General features: G+C 30.6%; 2 protein-coding genes across 7 annotated transcripts; both read left to right on the top strand.

Annotated features, from left to right (window-relative positions):
• The first annotated feature begins 24 nt into the window (after positions 1 to 24).
• LOC117243279 (dolichyldiphosphatase 1-like) lies at positions 25 to 2,435 on the top strand. Its single transcript, XM_033510636.1, has 5 exons — positions 25 to 261; positions 631 to 731; positions 802 to 980; positions 1,059 to 1,286; positions 1,354 to 2,435. The coding sequence occupies exons 1-5, from the start codon at positions 150 to 152 to the stop codon at positions 1,481 to 1,483; spliced, it is 750 nt and encodes a 249-aa protein (XP_033366527.1). The 5' UTR covers positions 25 to 149; the 3' UTR covers positions 1,484 to 2,435.
• A 319-nt stretch (positions 2,436 to 2,754) lies between these two features.
• LOC117243275 (inositol hexakisphosphate and diphosphoinositol-pentakisphosphate kinase 2) lies at positions 2,755 to 20,088 on the top strand. Of its 6 annotated transcripts, XM_033510619.1 has the most exons (31): positions 2,757 to 2,918; positions 3,274 to 3,372; positions 3,672 to 3,779; positions 6,156 to 6,356; positions 6,418 to 6,558; positions 6,638 to 6,728; positions 6,799 to 6,953; positions 7,025 to 7,317; positions 7,397 to 7,591; positions 7,681 to 7,767; positions 7,830 to 8,018; positions 8,101 to 8,186; positions 8,259 to 8,381; positions 9,140 to 9,169; positions 9,902 to 10,136; positions 10,206 to 10,414; positions 10,473 to 10,699; positions 10,760 to 10,896; positions 12,058 to 12,172; positions 12,235 to 12,474; positions 12,565 to 12,681; positions 12,748 to 12,905; positions 12,993 to 13,141; positions 13,452 to 13,499; positions 15,479 to 15,832; positions 16,772 to 16,993; positions 17,138 to 17,411; positions 17,571 to 17,662; positions 17,731 to 17,842; positions 17,911 to 18,276; positions 18,351 to 18,807. In XM_033510619.1, the coding sequence occupies exons 2-31, from the start codon at positions 3,340 to 3,342 to the stop codon at positions 18,805 to 18,807; spliced, it is 5,244 nt and encodes a 1,747-aa protein (XP_033366510.1). In that variant the 5' UTR covers positions 2,757 to 2,918; positions 3,274 to 3,339. The 6 variants fall into 6 exon arrangements, with proteins under 6 accessions (XP_033366507.1, XP_033366508.1, XP_033366510.1 ...); XM_033510616.1 differs by having other exon boundaries at positions 2,755 to 2,918; positions 8,259 to 8,396; positions 15,479 to 16,993; positions 18,351 to 20,088; XM_033510617.1 differs by having other exon boundaries at positions 2,755 to 2,918; positions 8,259 to 8,396; positions 15,479 to 16,993; positions 17,138 to 17,381.
• The last annotated feature ends 1,336 nt before the right edge of the window (positions 20,089 to 21,424 follow it).

Raw genomic sequence — 21,424 nt, 5'->3', positions numbered from 1 at the left:
CGAAAATTACTTTTTCTTGCCGGATCTCTGTTAAATTATATGCACATTGAAATTATTCTGTCAGGTTTCTCCCACTATCCTTCGAATTCCATGATCGTTGCTGCGCGGTGAGTTGTCCGAGTTATGGTCACTTCAAATATTTCGATAACATGGCATCGTCAGACGACGACTCGTTTTATGAAATTAAATCGCGTTTCGTCGATACTGTCCAAAAATCAGAATGGGTCCCTTTGTCCCTTACCTTAGTTGAATATCCACAAGGCGAGTATCTCAAAATTTTTCAGTATAATTTAATTGTTTTTTTCATTGTGTGATTATGTAAAAATTTCTTGTCTCATAAATATGCTTGGTGTTTTTTTGAAAAATGTTGTATCTTTAAATTAAATATTTTCAATCCAATTTTGTATATATTTTTCAGTCAGAATTTTTAGTTAGCGTGTTTTCCCATGTGCCGAATAATTTTTGTTTACTTCAACTTTTTGCATATGTTTAACAAGAACATGTATTTCAACAATACATTTCATTAAAAAATATGAGACTTGATGTTTAGGAATATTATGTACTCATACCTAAATTTAGTTTATCTAGATTATTAAAGATATATTTATTTAAATTTTCTTTAATTTGCAGGTGATTTATTTGGAAAGTTTTTAGCTCTGATAAGTTTAGTACCATTTGTTATTATAATTGGTTTTATAACATTGATTCTCTTTAGAAGAGATTTACACACAGTAAGTACAACTTTTATAGGTAATTCAATATGCTTATGGTTTTAATATCTAAGATTGATTCTTTTTTCAGATTACCTTTTTTAGCGGTGTTATATTTAATGAATGGATAAATTTTATTTTAAAACACACAATTTGTGAAGCAAGGCCAATGAGACGTGATGCTGTTTATGTTGAATATGGTATGCCATCGATGCATGCACAGTTCATGTGGTTTTTTGCTACATATACCATACTTTTTATATGTATCAGGTAATTTACTTCTATTTTCCAAAGGTAATTATATTATATCTTTTATCTATATTTATAAATATATGTATATATTTGTAGGTTACATCACAATAATAACAGCAGCATCTCAGAAAAGTTCTGGAGGATCACTATAATAGCTGCTTGTATAATTGTTGCTATTTTAGTCACATACAGTAGAGTTTATTTATTATACCACAGCAAATCTCAGGTTCTGTGGGGTACATTCATAGGTATCATATTAGGGACAGTATGGTTTACAATCACATATGTAGTCCTTACACCAATTTTTCCTGTAATTGTATCATGGTAAGTTATTGTTAAAAAAGCTTCCTAATCTCATGAAAAATAGTATTACATGTGATATCATTTTCAGGCGGATATCAGAATATTTGTTATTACGCGATACAACATTAATTCCTAATATTCTTTGGTTTGAATATACAAATATTCGTACAGAGGCGCGAGCACGTTCAAGAAAACTAGTATCAATGAAATCGCAATGACGCCTAATGTCTGGCCAATGGGCTGACAACAAATAGGATATAAAAAATCATTCTAACATCAAGTGGATAAATTCAGTCAGATGAAATACAAAAATTAAAGATTCATTTAAATTAAGATTCAATGGCACTGAACTTTGCCACTGATAATATTTAAATACATAAGATATTAGTACAAATTTTGCATATGAATTTTCATGTTAATAGCTTTAGGTCGTGTACGTTTTTTCAATTAAGTTTTTATAATTTCGCATAAATTATTTATAACGCGTATTTGATAAACGTCATTGCCCTTTGTTAATTTTTATATTTCATTCTATTTCATAAAGACAAAATGTTCTCTCTAGCTTTGAAAGTTGATCAATTTTTAATTTAAATGAAAGATAAATCTAGGATGGGAATTTATACACTTTCTAATCATGTCATAGTACGTCTATATTTTATTTCTAAAAAAAAGATGGAGGGGTAAAAGATTTTTTAATGCAGTATATTTAAGTAAATAATATTAGAGTCTGCATATTTATCTCGATATTAAAACAGTTGCAAGTGAAAAGATATAAAATAAGAATTAGTGAGCAGTTGAATTGAGAAGTTAGTATTTCAATTAAATGCGCGAAATCAAAAACAAAAATTAGTCAGTGATTATTTTAGCTGTTGATTTCTAAGTGAGATAGTTTCTAGAAGAATGATAAATTGTTTATTTATGCTTGTACACAATGTATATTAATTTTGTTTTATATTGAATATACGAAAAAAAACAAAATGTTAGAATTATATCTTCATTATGTTGCTCAACTAAATATCGTTATAACGATTACATTGTAACAAATACAAAATTTGGTACCGAGAAATAAGCAAAAATTGCAATTCCTGGGTCGAAATTATTATGATGTAAATACGCAATAACATTTTATAACTAAAATTTAAATAAAAGTGATGCACAGTGCAAAAAATATCTGCGTTTTATATATCTCTTAAAGTGATAAACTAAATGAAATAGTATACAAATGGCCGTTAAAAAGTCAAAAATTTGTATTATAAAGTATGAAAGAAGAAATAAAATTATTATTACTATTAGTATTATTGTTATATATATCTTAAACTTTATAAATATGTGTTTGCAAAAGATTTTTCTGTTCTAATAACTCAATTTGTGCTTTTACTCAATACCTTGTTTTTAAAAATATTTTGTTTACATGTTTACATGCAACGAGACGTAATATCTGGTAATATCGATCGATTTATACATACGTATAGTTAACCGGATGAGCGATTTCTGAACGATACGAGAGATCGAGATTTAAGTTTGACAAGATGTCCGAAAATTGAAGGATATTAAAGTGGAAATTTTTAATTACCTAGAGATCCAATATTGTTTATTAAATCTGCATTGTTGTCTTTATCGTCGAATCTTTAGATCCATTCGAAATTAATATTAGTGAGTTTAATTGAAATCATCGATGTTACATTGAAAAAGAAGGAAACAAAATAAGTCGTAATATTGTCTAGAATTAAATCATACTTAGCTTTATTTATTTTAAGTCATGATTGTATTGGTTTAATTTTATTGTAAATTGATTAAATTTGAATTATTGTAAAAAATATAGAAATATTTGATCGTCAAGGTTACTTTTTCTTAGTGTGACAATTATGCATACACAAAATATTAATTACAATAATTATAATAGTTTGTTACGTTGTTTTTTAATTATTATATGAAAATAATTGTTCAAGTTTTTGAATAATGACATTCGTTTGAATCTTTGGTTTATGTTTAATAACAATCCTTTTAGGGCACAGCGAATTCTCTAAGTCCAAGCTGAAACCGTTTCATTTTCCTCAATGAAACCTGTTCTGTCATGTCTTACACTGAATTGGAACATGGTTATCAGGTAAACAGAGAAATAGTTTTTATTTCTGTGATATTATTTTTAACAATTTTATAACTTTTAATATTTTACTAAAATAGAAGAAACAATTATAAACTAGATTCTTTTAGAAGAAATTTAACGTCAAATTTGTTTTATTTAATTTTAAATTTATTTTGCTTTAGGAAAATAATGATCACATAATCTTATAAACTAATCTAAAACAATAAATATACTGTTAAAGTTTTATAGTATATCATAAATTCTTTATGTAATCAAATATCAGAAATATAAATTTTTGATGGATAATAATTAATCAATAGGGTCTACGGAGTGCCAGCCGACCAATTTTCTATGTAGGGGATTTAAATACTGTACAACCAACCCTTGTGGGTCCTGTAGCTTCTTCTATATATCGTTCATCAAAAAGAGTAAGTTATACTTTTTCCATGTGCAATATATCATATATAAAGAACAAAAAAATATCAAAATGATAATCCTAAGTAGATTATAAGTTTTATCAGTAATATTAAAATATAAATTTACATTTTGATTTTGATCTACATCATAATTCGCATAAGACTGATTATGTACTAAGATTTTTTAGAATTTATTTATTTCATTTAATTTAACTTGACAATAAAAGAATAAGATGTAGAGACAAGCAGAAACAGATATTGTGAATTAAGAACTATATTGTATGTTTGCATACCAACTCTATTTTACTTTAAATTAGTAAACAATATGTGAGAAAGGTTAGAAAACTGTTTTGTTTAAAAAAAAGTATTGTTTTATACAATACTATACAGCATCTGCATGTATCATATATATATATATATATATATATATATATATATATATTTGGAAGACATATTTTATATGAAATTAGAATTTTTAATAATTTTGTTTATTTTCAACAGTACATACAAACATATTTCACTAAGTGTAAATTAATGAATTCATTAATTACTTATTAGTGTTTCAATTACTTTTAAATAACTTGATGACTCACAAAGTCTTTGGTACTCTAATAGTCTAAAAATAAATTGGTAGAAGACTTAGTACTTGGCTGTATAGTTGCATATACAATGCATAAGCTGTATGTTTGTTATAATTAGTAAAGTAATTTAAACAATTGATGTTCTACAATATAATGGTCTAAAGAGGAATATCTGATTTAATATTGTTTAGTGTATTTAGTGTTTAATCATTATTAACTGAATTAAACATATTATATAGTGAAATATTCAATTATTGAACTAAGATTCAGTATTTAATGTTAATGTTAATATTAGTGCAAATTTTTTAAGGCTATCATTATATATAATTATGCTATTAGCTTATGGTACTTCGAAATTAAATTTGTAATGGAAAATGCAAATCCTTTGTCATCTACCACGATTCCTGATGTTTACATCTTCGATTGTGATAATGAAGCAGAACCATATTGGCAAATAATGGTAGAGTTTCTTCTAATTAATTTCTTAGTTATTATCTGTTAGTAGATTCATAATATTTAATATAACAGAATAAAAAATTGTCTTCATATTGTTTTTATTTGCTGAAGTCTATATATGATCATTGTAGCACTTACTCTTTATGCAGAAAAAATTTTCTTGTTTCAAGATAGATTTATGAAATATATCTCTTCCAGAGATATAGTTCTTTCTTATCTTTAAACAAAGAGTACTTTATTAGTTTGCTTCCATTTATTTTCAGTTCAGCACACAATTGCTCAGTAATGTTAATATTAAACAAATTGCAAACTAGTTCCAAGCTAGTAGACGCTTCTTTTCATTATGTTCTAATCAACTCTTAATAAGTGGTCTGATAAAATATTTTATACTTAATTGTTAAAGTATTTTAAGTTAATTTCTTCCTTATCACAATTTTAAAAGATAAGATGCAATATAAATCTAACATTTAATTTAAAATATATCAAAAAATTAAATTATAGGGAATACAATTTGTATTTATCTGTAAAAAATAATATTATAATGAGTGTTGATCTGTAAAATGTGATGTAAGAAAAAAATTACTATTGTATGAAGTGCATATAATTAAAAGACTAGTGGCTTCTTGAAAAATGGTATTATCGTAATGATAAAAATCAATTCTATATCTACCTTTAAGATGGAAGATATACATCTGGATATGGAGTGCTACTGTGATGATTGTTTTGTATGTAATTATTAACACATGATTAAAATTTGCTGAGTCTCTTTATTAATAATACAATTTTGTTAGACAGTTTTAGAAATGTATCATTGTAATAATTAAGTTTATATAATTTTCAGTCATTGATAGTTGAACTTATTGAAAAATGTAGAATGACAAATCATTTGATATTCTAATAACTTTTACTACTTTTTTATCACCCAGACATACAATACATTTGTAAAAGTACTATATTTAGTATTCAATTTATATTTCCTTTTTTATGTAGGCAAGTAATGCATGTGTCTTTTTTACATTTTATTGTAATCATCTAGAAATGAATAATAGATCGAGATTGTTTGAAAACTATTCTAAACAAACTCCTGACAAAACTGGATTTTTATCCTGCTTAAAGATGTACTGGATGAGCAATATTTAACACAATTATTAATAAACATTTTATAAATTTTTGCATATAAGTAAAAATTTAATACATTTTTTAGTTTTATTTTGTATATTATTATTAGTTCCTTTTAAATTCATGTGATATTAGGTGAGTACAAAGATAGTAAGATTAAAGCAAAAACAATTCAAAAAGAATAATAATCAAGTCAGAAAACAAATTTCAATTAATATAAACTTTCACTTAGGCCGAACTGTCGGACGGGTGCAGCAATGATGATGGATGCATGGGTGGAAGCGATTTGGAAGGAGAAGGGAAGCAAGTTTTGGTTGGAATCTGTGCGATGGCAAAAAAATCACAAAGTAAACCAATGAAGGAAATTTTAACAAGATTGGAAGAATTTGAGTACATTAAAATAGTAGTATTTCCTGAAGAAGTTATTTTGAAGGTAATGGCAGTAGAAAATATTTAATGTTTCAATTATAATGTATGAAAATATGTATTTACAGGAGTCTGTAGAAGATTGGCCAATTGTTGATTGTTTAATAAGCTTCCATAGTAAAGGCTTTCCCCTTGATAAAGCTATAAATTATGCTAATCTTAGAAATCCGTTTATCATCAATAATTTACCCATGCAATATGATATTCAGGTATGTAATTCGTGATAAATATTGTCAAATATTCTGAGTGATGAAACATATTATTTTTTATATGACACCAATTTAATAGGATCGTAGGAGAGTCTATGCTATCTTAGAGAGTGAAGGTATTGAAATCCCAAGATATGCTGTCCTGGATAGAGACTCGTCTGATCCAAAACGTATGTGATGCTTATCATTTATATTGATCCAATTTTATATTGGAGATTTATGACAGAAAATCCATTTCAGATCATGAACTAGTAGAATCAGAAGATCATGTCGAAGTTAATGGTGTTACATTCAACAAACCGTTTGTGGAAAAACCAGTGTCTGCAGAGGATCATAATATTTACATTTATTATCCTACATCTGCAGGTGGAGGCAGTCAAAGATTATTTAGGAAGGTATATAGTAAATTCAACAAAAATAATTTTTTTTACTTGGCATAGTTAAATTTCAATTCATAATATTACAGATTGGAAGTCGTAGTAGTGTATATTCACCAGAATCTCGAGTTCGTAAAACAGGTTCTTACATATACGAAGATTTTATGCCAACCGACGGTACAGACGTTAAGGTTTATACCGTGGGTCCAGATTATGCTCACGCAGAGGCAAGAAAAAGCCCTGCATTGGATGGTAAAGTCGAAAGAGATTCAGAAGGGAAAGAAATTCGCTATCCGGTTATACTAAGTAATGCTGAAAAGCTAATTAGTAGAAAAGTGTGCTTAGCTTTTAAACAAACAGTTTGTGGTTTTGATTTACTTAGGTATATTGAAATTTTAAATATAGTGAGATTAAAAGAAGTAATCCATTCTTTATTATACTAATCATGTGTAATATTTTAGAGCAAACGGGCAGTCATTTGTGTGTGACGTAAATGGGTTTAGTTTTGTAAAGAATTCTAACAAATATTATGATGACTGCGCAAAGATTTTGGGAAATATGATTTTAAGAGAATTGGCACCCACTTTACATATACCATGGAGCGTACCTTTTCAATTGGACGATCCGCCTATTGTGCCTACTACATTTGGGAAAATGTAAATAAATTTTACTTTCTTATTATGCTAATATATTCAGATTATTTTTAAATATCATAATTATATCAATGCTTCTATATTTACTTTAGGATGGAATTACGATGTGTAGTTGCTGTTATAAGGCATGGAGATCGAACGCCAAAACAGAAAATGAAAGTAGAAGTTCGTCACCCGAAGTAAGTGTATTTCTTGAAGGTATATATGAAGAACAATATCTCACATATTCTATTCCATACAGATTTTTCGAGATATTCGCAAAATACGACGGCTACAAGCATGGTCATATTAAATTAAAGAGGCCTAAGCAATTGCAAGAAATATTGGATACCGCACGTAGTTTATTAGCTGAAATACAACATCGTGCTGCTGGACCTGAATTGGAAGAAAAACAAGGAAAATTAGAACAATTGAAAAGCGTCTTAGAAATGTGTGTAAACAATGTTTTTTTATATATAATCTTTTATTTAATTACGAATATTAACTTTGACTATATGTAACATATTTTTCAGGTACGGTCATTTCTCAGGGATAAATCGCAAGGTACAAATGAAATATCAACCAAGAGGCCGACCAAGAGGAAGTTCATCAGATGATGGTATCAAAGCATAGAATATTATATCCATGTAATATAGATGTCTATTATTTGTAAATCACATATTTTTATTAGATCGACTTGGAGAACCTTCCCTTGTATTGATATTAAAATGGGGTGGAGAACTAACACCAGCCGGCCGTATTCAGGCAGAGGAGTTAGGAAGAATATTTCGCTGCATGTATCCTGGTGGTCAAGGTAGACACCTTAGTGGTTCGTATCTTATGTTCATACGCTTATCATGCTCACTCTTGAGTTAATTTATACTTTATAATAAGATTTTTTATTTAATAAGTCTCTTATGTTGGCTGAACTCCGGCTGGACCTATCATTTATCTGGACTGCTCAATTGAGCGTATGCATAATACAAATATTGCTATTTATCTTGCACAGTACATATACATATGTATGTATACAGGGTCATTGGTAACTGGTGGTACAAGCGGAAAGGGGGTGATTCTACGCGAAAAAAGAAGTTGAAAATATAGAATAAAAATTTTTCGTTTGAGGCTTTGTTTTCGAGAAAATCGACTTTGAATTTTCGCCCGGTACGCGTGCACTTTATCACGTCTCGTTATAACGGATCTCACTGTAGATCGTTATCTCGATGGAAAAATTAAAAAAAAAAATTTTTATTCTATATTTTTGACTTCTTTTTTCGCGTAGAATCACCCCCTTTCCGCTTGTACCACCAGTTACCAATGACCCTGTATATGTATATATATATACGCATTTCAGACAATTTAACCGAAATAAAACTCGTATGTATGCATTAGGCAGTTGGATATGTTAACATGTAACTTGTTTTTTATTTAAAAATAAGAGCGTAAAAGCAAATGTTAAATTTCAAGCTTTTAATTAAACTATCGATGATTTCGTTTTGGTTAAAGGATAGCAAATATCTTATACCTTTACGAAAATCTTTGATTCATGGATAATTCCAAATATTATTTCAGAGGAAGACTCAGAGATGTTACCAAACCACGGTAACTTTTTATTCTGAATCAATGCTTTTTTGTAGTTCTATGTGTAGTGTTATAGATGCATAGAAATAGTAATTTAGAAATTCTATCAATATGTTCTTGTTAGAAAATTCTTGCTATTTTGCAGATTTTTGTGCGAAGATCGTACAAAAATTGTTAAACGTAAAAGAAAATGCTGTTTCTATGCTAATTCAGTGTGTTCCACTTTATTGCAATGAAACACTTGACAGTTTAAGGATAGTTGCTTTTATTTAGTTTGTGGCCTTAAATGTTTATATGTTCTATCTTTTTTTTTCAATAGGTTTCATACATCTTGTCATCCATGCAGTAATGCCTAAAAGACATATACATACACTTATGCACACATACATATATGTTGCAAATTTATATATATTGCTTCATTTTCTATTGTAGTTTTAACTACATTTTCACTTTAAGAAAATCAAAGATAAATATTAATATAGAATAATTTTGATGGCATTATTTAAAAGAACAGTAACATGAATAATATGTAACATCTCAAAAAAATCATGTATATACATTTAATTAGACTTTTCTAGATGTAAGTACATTGATGTACGATCAGCGATTTTTGTACCAATCTTTCATGATCCTTTTACCAGAACATAGATCATTCAATGAAATCTCATATGTACTTTATGTTTATTGAAAATGAAAGATATATTTTGTATTTATTACATTTTGTTTTTCTGAAGTATTTTTATACATATATAGGTGACTATGCTGGTGCACAAGGTTTAGGGTTACTTAGACTTCATTCAACATTTCGACATGACTTAAAGATCTATGCAAGCGATGAAGGAAGAGTTCAAATGACAGCAGCAGCCTTTGCAAAAGGTTTACTCGCATTAGAGGGTGAATTAACGCCAATATTAGTGCAGATGGTGAAGAGTGCTAATACTAATGGTCTATTGGACAATGATTGCGATAGCAGTAAATACCAAAATATGTATGTAAGGCAATTTACAAAAGAATTGTTGTAGAATTTTGAGTAAATTCTAACGATATATTTTTATAGGGTAAAAACACGACTTCATGAATTATTACAACAAGATCGAGAATTTACGTGTGAAGACAGGGAACAGATAAATCCTGGTAACGCACTGAGCATTAACGCAGCCATGGATTTTGTTAAAAATCCTGTTCGTTGCTGCCAGCATGTTCATACTTTGATTCAAAAATTAATGGACATTGTTCGTATTAAGAAAGATGATCCTAAAACCAAAGGTATGATGTGATATATAATCTTATTGTGAAATTATATTTATCTATCTAATATATTTAGATGCAATTCTTTATCATGGTGAAACGTGGGAATTAATGGGTCGTCGATGGGGAAAGATTGAGAAGGATTTCTGTACCAAAAATAAGAGGTTCGACATATCGAAAATCCCGGATATTTATGATTGTATAAAGTATGATTTACAACATAACAACCATACGTTGCAATTCGAACACGCGGAGGAATTGTACATTTATTCTAAGTATCTGGCAGATATAGTGATACCACAGGTGAGAATTTCAATAAATTTTATCTCTTTAAAAAAGTACTTTAATTAAAAATTTTTATAGGAATATGGATTAACAGTGCAAGAGAAGCTCACCATAGGCCAAGGTATTTGCACTCCTCTTTTAAAAAAGATAAGAGCAGATTTGCAGAGAAATATCGAAGAAACTGGAGAAGAAACAGTTAATAGACTCAATCCGAGGTAAATTAAACATTTGTGTGTGTCATATATGAGGTATAATGTGTGCAATATATGATATATATATGTCGGGTTCACATTATGATTAGGGTTAGGGACGTGAAACGAATCTTCGTTTGGATTAGACATTGTTGTTATGCAATAGAGAAGATATTGACGATATTGAGAAGATATTGATAATTAGATACTCGAGATGCCTAATGACAATGATCCTAGGTTCAATAACGAATCCGCGGTCAACGGGATAACAAAATGCACTTTCTTCCAAAGTCCAAGTTGTACCCAATTTTCTTGTCTACGGTACAAGTATTACTGAACTAACTCTTTGTTAAAACATAGAATATCCACCGAGCGCAAAGACGCTATGTAACTCGCTAATGCGACCTCACGAGAGAATGACTTTCCGTCACGATGATGCTGCAGAGGAAAACTATGGTGGGGTGTGTCTAGGGACACGAGATTATCGGATTCGTGGAGAGATGCCTTCGTTCGGAAAGTGAGGGAAGTTGACGTTACTGTTAATTGGTCAATTTCCATGTTGGTGGTTAGAGAAGGATGCTAACCGCCCTTGAGGGAAAGTTGCTAGCGGGAAGCGTCGCTCGTGAGAAAAATAGATTTCCCCTATCTTCCCGTAGTTGAGACAAAGACTGTTTGTCTGTTTGAAGGACTTTAGTTAACTAAATCTTAAGATTTGTAACGGGTCCTCAGGCTAACTGAACATGTACTGTGGAGATGCGTCGACATCTGGTAATCATCTTACCCTAAGAATAGGGTTTGCGTGTGGCGAGCCACGGGACAGAAACCGTTGGAATGTTTACTGTCGAGTGCCGCTACAACTATTTCTTTTTAAGGAGAGCTATACTATTACTCCATATCTTTGTTAGACAAAACGTTCATCCCTTGACCGCGGCTACGCTTGGCGACTGGTTGTCGCCTCGAGCCCAAGCTCATTATCACAAGTCTCGAACAAATACAATCGGATTGAATGACGACAATTGCTTAATTACGACTATGGTAGAATCTAGATTAAAGTGTTAAGGGATTTTCCCAAAATTCCAAAGGGAAGGTTCCGATGTCCTTTCATCTCCGACATATATATATATATATATATAAGGTATATATATATGTAAGGTAAAATGTAATGGATAATTGTTATAATTTTAGATACTCCCATGGAGTTTCTAGTCCTGGTCGGCATGTACGCACAAGACTTTACTTTACAAGTGAAAGCCACGTACATTCTTTGTTGACTGTTTTACGTTATGGTGGTTTACTTGATGTATGTATCTACATATTTATTTTACGCAATGTATAACACATTTTAATGTTTTAATTACACAGGTAATGAAAGATGAACAATGGCGTCGAGCTATGGAGTACGTTAGTATGGTTTCGGAATTAAATTACATGTCTCAAATTGTAGTTATGTTGTACGAAGATCCAACTAAAGATCCTAGCAGCGAAGAACGTTTTCACGTTGAATTGCATTTCAGTCCTGGTGTAAATTGTTGTGTGCAAAAGAATTTACCACCAGGACCAGGTTTTAGACCCCATTCACGCAATGAGAGTAGCCATAATGTAGTAAGTAAATCTTATAGCTAATACTTCTATTTTACCCATGATCAAAGAAATATTTTGAAATACAAAGCTATACATACTTTATATTTTCAGGGTGAAAGTGGTGGTTCTGCTCAAGATACCATTTCACAATGTAGCACTCGAATAGAGGAAGAAGATGTAGAGTTGGGAATTTTGGAAGACGATTTTATGAATCCACCATTGCAATCTGTATGTATAAATGTTTTTAATCAAAAGAGAGTATAAATAAATTAGCATTTTTTATTTAATACTTAGGAAACACCTCCACGAACAATGGAAACAGATACTGTAGATGCAATGATGGATAGTCCAACAACCAGTAGAGGAGTTGATATGATGGACTTACATCCTAACATGATGGATGAACCATTTGATAGTGGCTTTTTGCAGAGTTCTGCGCCCATTCCAATAAGGTATGTAGTATGAAACTTTCAATGAATCTTTTTTTATAAATTAACTAACTATCGATGATCTTTTATAAAATATTGTACAACATTTAGTGCTAGAACCGTAGCCGGTCATGAAGCAGCGAGACTTGGTAGTCAATTAGCTGCAAGTCAACGTCAGCGACGTGATGCAGAAAGAGGCACAATTGTTGAACCACGTGCTCGCAGTTATGATCACCAAAGACAGGACAAGCCCGAGAAAGGTAAGTAACGCCTAGGTCTTTAATATTATAGTACATGTTTGATATATAATAACAGGCCCATAGTAATATTCTCTGATTATGCATGCAAGTGAATTCTAACAAAAAGGTTACACAGGACATTTGTAAATATTAATGTCGTAAAACGTTACGATAGCTTGACAATATGTTGTTAAAAGTACAGTAATGTATTGTAAGAACATTGTAAACACTTAATTTCATTAATAACATCTTTCTTCTTGGGTACATATGGTTAATATTAACAGTCAGATTTTATCAGAAAGGCTGGTGTTTTTCGTGTCTTTTTTTATAGCTGCGGACAAGCTGCAGTATCAGAGCTTGGACGCTGTCAACAAAGAAGGTATGTTAGTTCCTATAATAACGTCAGCAGGTTATAATGCATTGTCTTATCATAGGTGATCATTACAGGTTTTCCATAGCATTTAAACTTTCAATATATTGTATTACCCTGATACAATCAGGATTTACAATTTTTTCTTTTCTTTTTTTATTTAGTTATCTTCATAGAAATGTTAACTATTTAGTTGACCATTCAAATTATTCTTCGCTTTTGAGATAGTAATTTTTGTAGCTGCTGATCACTGTGATTTGCATCTTTTAATTCTTTCATAAAATATAAAGCATTCTTTATATTTCTTGGTATTGCAATACTTCTATAGAAAGCATTATCTTATAGTTACTATCAATAGTAAACACGCATAATTTTCCGTAGAATAGTCTTCAGTATCATGTCTAATCCTTAATGTTGCATTATTTTCTGTGATACTACATGTACCATCTTCTTTTGTATTATATTCAGTTTTGTGTGCAATAGAGCCTACAAGCGAAGTTTACTTTTTGTTGTAAGTATTGTAACACTGTAAAATTCTTACCAAAGATTAAATTTTGATACCTCAATGGATAAATAGATGTTGGATAAATATCCAATTAAAACCACATTGTACAAATGAGAGCTTAGCTAATGGAATTTAACAAACGGACACGATGTTAGATGGAAATAGGAAAATTCAGTTGAAATAACTCTTTGCTCTGCGATAGTTGTGCGCGTGGAAGCCAACTAATTTTTATGGACGACTGCTTGGGTTACATATTAACAAATGGTGTAACTTATTCAGTCGTTATCCTAATTCCTTCATTCCTAAGTCATTGTTCCATTAAGATTCACAATTTACTAGTGCTTAGTTATTTTCTAAAATCATACTGCAGCCGTTTCATTCATATCCATTAATATGTGATTACATTACATTTTTGTTCTTTATCATTCATTTTTATGCTTTATTTACTATTCATATTGCATTTTTAGAAATATAATTTTTATATGAATGAATATGGATCACATGTATGTAATACTTTCATACCAACATACAAATTAAAAAAAGAGAGGTTTTTGATTTGGTATTAGTTTCTGTTTTACAAAGATAATTAAATATTTGTATTTCTTAGTACGATGATTTTTATTATTTTTTTTCTTTTTTTTGTCACCATTAAAATGTTACTTTACCGACCCATTGATGTTAGAAATTCTAAGCACATACAAGCAAATAAAATTTAATTTTCATATTTCTATTTAAACAAATCAATTTCTAATAGAAATTAAAAATTTTATAATTATCAATTGCATGTTTGAATACCAGTTTTATGTATGAAATACAACAACTACTACTAAATTTTTTACAATCTTTCGTTGTTATTGCATAAAACCATAATCATATTAACTAACTATCAATAAAATGTTCATAAACTTAAATTGTTGTTTGGTTGGCTTACTGGTTGCATGGCTATCGTGTGCCATGGGTGTGTAACATTAACCAAATTCGCGCCTTCTAAACACATGTAAATTGAAGTATATGTCGTCTTTTTCCTGTGTATTTCAGTTATTTTATTCCTTCATTGGTAACGTCGTCTTCAACGAAATCCAATTGCATTAACATCTCTGATTCTAAGTCCATAGGCTATTACAATGTGAACTATTTAAAAGTTTCTCATATTTCACTATTATCTTTAAAGTACTCATTTAAAAATTGTTGTTTGAATATACAATTTTTGCAAATCCCAAGTATCAATTCTTTTATTATACAGTGACGATAAAACGACTTCGACATGTTTTAATTTCAAGCATCGACGACGTGACCAAAGGTTCTTACCAATGTTACTTTGATTTTTTCGGTGATGGGTTTATTTAATCGTCTATTTCTTTTCTTTTCTTTCCCTCCTTTGTACCCTGATCCCACTATTACATCGTTATCATACGTTCATTTTAACTGCACCATTCTCTCTTTTGAATCATTCACGAAATTACGCATGCAACACCCTACACAGAGAAGCATGTAACAGAGCAACGCTACTTAGAGAGATCTGGCCAGGTTTTGTTGAACGTGCCAACGGAAAAATTCAGCCTGCCACACTCCTTTAGTTCACCGGAGTTTCCAGTTCCTTCGATAAAAACCTCCACTTTGAGATCGACACCCTTGGTGACTTTGCACACATCTCCTCTAATCTCACCGAACAGCCGGAGCTGTGATGTGACGGATATAGTGTTACCAATCCCCACGATTCGTTCTTCGTTTTTCAATATCGATCTCGAACAGTCTTACGATTTCGATCCACCTACTCAGAGTAAGAAATACGGACGTTCTAATTCAGAGACGATTCTTCCTGGGATTGAGCGTAGCGGTGAGTTGATCGATTCCTCGAAACCGCCACTAAGCTATCCGTGGTTAAAGCGATCCCTTTTTTCGTTATCCTTGCACGAAAGAACCCCAAAGACAGTGACATCCGCGGGACGGATCAAACTAGACAAACGTTCTCGTTCATTGTCACCTTACGTACCTAAATGTCTTTGTTATAATTGTAATGTCTCGGAGCTGATTCTGAGAAGCAGAGATCTACCGCCTGTCGAGCGTTTCAACTTTGATATCTACTTTGCACGCTCGCTCTCACATAAGTTTTTCAATTGTTCTTGTTACTCGAGCCTCCAGGATGTACCCAGTCGTTTTCCTCGTAGTGTTTCTTTCAATGATAGCTATGGGTGTCACAGAGGAATCACCGGACTAGATCATCCTGATTTACCCTTTGTATATCTAAAGAATAGGCTTCTTGTGTTTCCTGAGAGACAGAGTGCTGCTCCTTGTTTAGAGTCAAAGGTCGATCATTGTGTCATATACAAACATCAGTCAAGGGGTCACGATCGCAGTGAATGGATGCTGTTTAAGGAAAAAGAAAAGTGGAGGTTTGATAAGAATATAATGAGACGAAAATTGAATAGTGATAGTGTAATTGGGAATACACGTGTACCATTCAGGAAGTTATCCTGTCCCAATGTGAGACCTGGTGACTTTTCTTGTGTTGATTCCGTTTGTTCAGACGAAAATGGTGAAGTTACCGATTGTTCAAAAATGTGCAGATGCTGGTCTTGTCCCAATGTGAATTTCCAGTGGCACGATAGCCTGGTACATATACCAAATCATAGTAGTATGCTTTATCATATGTCCCCTGCGCACGGTAATGATGTTCACGACGATCACGAGATTCCTCGCAAGTATTACTATCGCTCCAAGAGTCCACGTGAACCGTTCTCCCGACTCCAGCCTCAACGATCCTTCTCATCTCCAGACACACGACCTTCGATCATTCAACCTGACCCTACCTGCACAGCAAGGCGCCACCGTCACAGTATCTCCGGACAGATGAGTTATTTCAAGCTGTTGGGCTACAACGTCAACAAGAAGTTGACTGGATCAGCAAACAGTTTGTTCAGCACAGCTGTTATCAGTGGATCCTCCAGTGCGCCAAATCTCAAGGATATGGTACCACCTCATGCCTCTGCTGTTGCTGGTGAGCCTCAATTTCTTTTCTTCTTCTTCATTATTGCCTTTTGCCATAAAATATGTCTTAGGTTTTTACTTCTTTTGGCATTTATCGTTAGCATATATAACAGTATTTTTATTCGTGGAACTAATTCAATTTTGTGCTTATTAGCAATAGAAGGTTTTGGTGGTGTACCGCCAATAAGACCTTTGGAAACTCTTCACAATGCATTGTCGTTACGTCAATTGGATTCCTTTTTGGAAATGATGACCAGTGCACCTCTGTTTCGAACACCCGCTTCTTCGCCTCCAAAGTATCCTTCACCTGGTGGATCAACACACGAATCGGTTAACCAAAATATCAATATTGGAGGAGTCAGTCGCGAGTACCACTCTTCCGACCTGGAAGCTGTCAGGTACCGTAAGAAATTAAGTAAACCATCCTTGTGAGTATTGAGTTCTTTTCTTTTTTTTTCTCATATATATCAAAGTGTTTTTACTAAGGAGAGTTGCACTGACTTCTCTGGTACCTTGTTTCTCGTTCTTTCTAATTACGACGATTGCATACTTTTCGTTAGAGATGCAGACATTGATTCTCTTCTTAGGTACATCACGCCAACACCCATACAGTATAAACCTTCGAACGATGGAGAATCTTGTGATATAAGAAATCAATTGTCGCCAACCAGCCCTAATAGTGAGTGTCGCTTATTCATATTATTATTTTAATTTTGTTCTTTAATAATGAATTAACGTGTAATTTAGGTACTGGATGGAGCAGTGAACCACAATCATTTCTCTCTTCTGAACCCTCATCTCCTGCACCGACTTCAACAGGAGAATGCAGTATGTCTATAAGCTTAATCAGCAATGACGGGTAATTAATATTTAATATTAAAAAGATTGTATTATATTTAAGAATTATATTCTTTTGTTTTTTTATAGAGCTCAATCGTTTAATGTGGGTCCTAAATTTTCTACAACTCCCTGCTTGGATGTGGATTTTAACGAATTTTGTATAAATATTGATCAAGAGCACAGAGAGGGTCGTGGTAGTGTATCATATACAGATTATTATAGCAATGAAGATGGTCAAATACGAAACTGTAGTTTTGGAGCAGGCTTCAATTCTAATTTACAAAAGATCATGCGTACTGATGATCTTCCGGTTGACAATATGGATGATGATGAGGACCATACCATAACTTTAAAACAAACTGAAGAGCAAAAAAAGCAAGATGTGAAACAAATATTTGAACAGAAAGAATATCCAAGCACAAAATCTAGTAGTGGCTACAAGAAAATTGGAAGGTAAGTTTTTGTTTTAAAATTAAAAAAAAATGAATGAAGTTGATTATTCTACTTTACTATCTCTTCTACAATAGATTCCTTGTTGAAAGCATGGAAATATCAGATGAAGACGTCAGGATTAAAGAAGCAGATAATATAGACAAGACAAAATCACCTGCTTCTATGAAAACTGAATCTTTTAATATAGAAAAAATACAAAAAAGTAAAGATGGTACTGATGTTATGCAAGAGCAACAGAAGAAGAAGAATTTTTCTCGATCTCAGAGTGTTTCTATGCCAAAAACTCCTACACAGAAGCAAGAATCAAATTACAGCTACAAATGTACTTCAAAGATAAGCTCTCTTTCAAATATGTCAGATAAAGATTTGGAGAATTGGAAGCAGAGCATGATGGAATCAAAAGATCCTTGCTCCATAGAAATGAAGGCAGAGGAGCCAATTCTGACTGTAGCAAGTAGCATGACAGGTAACTCTAGCGTGACAATAGGTTTTAATGTTCAAGGTGAAAAAAAAGAAGAACCTGACCTTTAAGAGTATTACTTTTTCAAAGATTACCAGAGTTATTTTATTTATTAAGTCCATTTCCTTAATATAACGAATAAGATACTGCATATGAAATTGTTGAAACGTTTATTGTTATGAGCAAATCAAAATTGGTATTGCATGAGTTAAATACTGGCTATGTTGATAAAATTTTATGAAGAGAAAATTTTTTGCATTTTGTTTTCTGGCACAAAATTGTATACATTTTTTGGTATTTTTTTTTTACATTCGTTAAGATTGTTAGGAATACTTAAGGCGTGCATAACATGATAAAGGTGCAAACATTAAGAAATTTTTCCAATATGTGAACATACCGGAGCATTATTTTAAAAAGACGAGTTAAGAATTGCTTATTAAGAGGAAATATTATTAAAGTTAAAGCAACGTTAATAACATTTCTCTATGTTAATAATGTACTTACCAGATTGTATCTATATTAAATTATTTTTGAATTGACGCTTGTATGTAATGGTATAATAGTATTTTTGTAGATAATATATGTCCAATGTTAATAATGTATTAGAATATAAGGCAAAATGAATTTGAGTCAAAAAGAGAAAAGCATTAGAAATTTGCCTCAAGAAAATATTTGTCATATACAAATTACGAGATTTTTAATAATCGAATATGAAACATATGTAGATTTCCTATGACTCAACAAGTTCAAAATATACCTCATTTGCTAAACTAAATACATGAGAGGAAAAAGGTTTAAAATTTCCTTTCATATTAAATGGTATTATTCTTCTTTGATCTTATAAACATAGTATTACTAATACAAATAACACATGACATGTACTTCTCATGAAATTGTTTCTTTAGACTCAAGAACAAGTACCTTATATATTTATTCAAAAGTACCACTATTAGACTTTAATATTAATTTTCTTTTATTTTACGGGGATATAATATAAAATTATTATCAGAAAATTTCTATGAATATACAAATGCTATGAATTATCAAACATTAACTCAAATTACAATAATTAAACAATAATTGCTCTATAACAAAATATGCTCATTTCAAGAATTGATGTAAATGCCTTACAGATTAATCTGATAGAGGATATATGCTACCTTTCTTATAAGTGGTTTTAGAATGTTTCTTATTAAAAAGCTATACAAGCTAAAGTTATATAAATATAAATGTGGTTTTATATCAATTCCAAATATGCAAGGTGCTATTTTCAATCAATCTTATTATGTTCCTAACTGATTTTATAGTTCTAACATTAGGAATAAAACCATCACACATATGGCTATAGAGGATATACTAGTTTATCACATAAACTATTTATTTCATCCTGGAAAGAATAGGAATTTATTCTTTATTTCTTCAATTTTTTCTGCCTTTGCAGTAGATAATATTTCTAATTTACCAATAAGTGAATTAAATTCAAAATCTTTTAGGAAGAATATATGAAATCATGTTTAATATTCTTGTAACAATATTATTTATAGTGATAAAGTTAAAAGGCTTATACTTTGTGATTCTTGCAAATATAAATTAGCTGATTTTTGTAGATGTGATTCATTTTATGACATTTTAGAAACCATATTGTGCAAAATGTACTTTAGTGAAGAAACGTTTCTATATATATAAATATGTTTTAGTAGATAGATACAGTTACAGAATTAAGCATTCACTAATTTGTAGAGAATTTGCAAGATGTTGTAAAGAAATAGTTGTGGTAGGATATTTGTACCTTCTGCTTAACATATATAATTTTCTTTCGATATATAAAAAATTATGTTCTAAAGTAAAGCATTCATTATTATACAAGAAATAAAAGTTAATGTTAAATATTTTATCCTGTGATCTCTATCACCAGTACCAGTGCAATGATACAATTATTAATGACATATTCATTGACACCATCATAGTTGTAAAGAAGGAAATGTAAAACATAAATGTATATGTAAGAAATGACAGATTACAATAAAAAAAGTTAAAAATGGAATTTATCTAATTTTATTAAGAATGTTATCAGATTTTGTCTCCTTATCAGTAAATGTTAATAGACATAATATTATTCGTGATAATGATTTATCATTATTTACAGCGATAAAATGTTTAATTAAAATTTAATCATTTAATTGATTGAAAATTTTTACTTATGTGTGTATGTATTCAATTTTGTGATATAAATATCAAAAACTAAATACGTTAGCAAATTTTTATTACAATTTAACGTGTTTTCTTACTTTCTTATTCAGCAAAAATGTATTAAATGTTGAATAGAAATATATATTTTCCAAATTCCATATAGATAAGAAGAATGCGTTGTTATTTAAATCGGTGATTCTCTCTGTAAATGAATGAATGGTAAATATAGTTTAACAATTTTTTGCTATCCATATAACTGTTACTAATTTGTTTAAACAAATGATGCGAAACATAGATTTATCTCAACTTTTCTTTTTATCGAACAAGACGCTTTTAACTAAAAGAAATTTGAAATTAAAAAGTAAAAGATCAAATATGATTGACTAAACAAAGTTTGGCGATCGTGATTTGTTTCGCATTATTAATAAATAAATTAATAAAGTTATAAAATGTATTTATGTTCCAATTTTTGCAAATGTATATATAAAAGAAAAATAC

The sequence above is a fragment of the Bombus vosnesenskii genome, unplaced genomic scaffold, assembly GCF_011952255.1.
Source record: "Bombus vosnesenskii isolate JDL3184/JDL3185 unplaced genomic scaffold, Bvos_JDL3184-5_v1.1 scf7180000013265, whole genome shotgun sequence".
In the NCBI taxonomy this organism is placed as follows: Eukaryota; Metazoa; Arthropoda; class Insecta; order Hymenoptera; family Apidae; genus Bombus; species Bombus vosnesenskii.
The sequence above is the reverse complement of the archived record's forward strand: the minus strand, read 5'-3'. Positions and strand labels throughout refer to the sequence as shown.

Coding starts and splice junctions, on each gene's coding strand:
- LOC117243279 (XM_033510636.1), top strand. CDS start 150: ATGGCATCGTCAGACGACGACTCGTTTTATGAAATTAAATCGCGTTTC. Junction 262..630: donor CTTAGTTGAATATCCACAAG/GCGAGTATCTCA, acceptor TTTAATTTGCAG/GTGATTTATTTGGAAAGTTT. Junction 1,287..1,353: donor TTTCCTGTAATTGTATCATG/GTAAGTTATTGT, acceptor TATCATTTTCAG/GCGGATATCAGAATATTTGT.
- LOC117243275 (XM_033510616.1), top strand. CDS start 3,340: ATGTCTTACACTGAATTGGAACATGGTTATCAG. Junction 3,373..3,671: donor AATTGGAACATGGTTATCAG/GTAAACAGAGAA, acceptor ATTAATCAATAG/GGTCTACGGAGTGCCAGCCG. Junction 7,768..7,829: donor GTAGAAGTTCGTCACCCGAA/GTAAGTGTATTT, acceptor TATTCCATACAG/ATTTTTCGAGATATTCGCAA.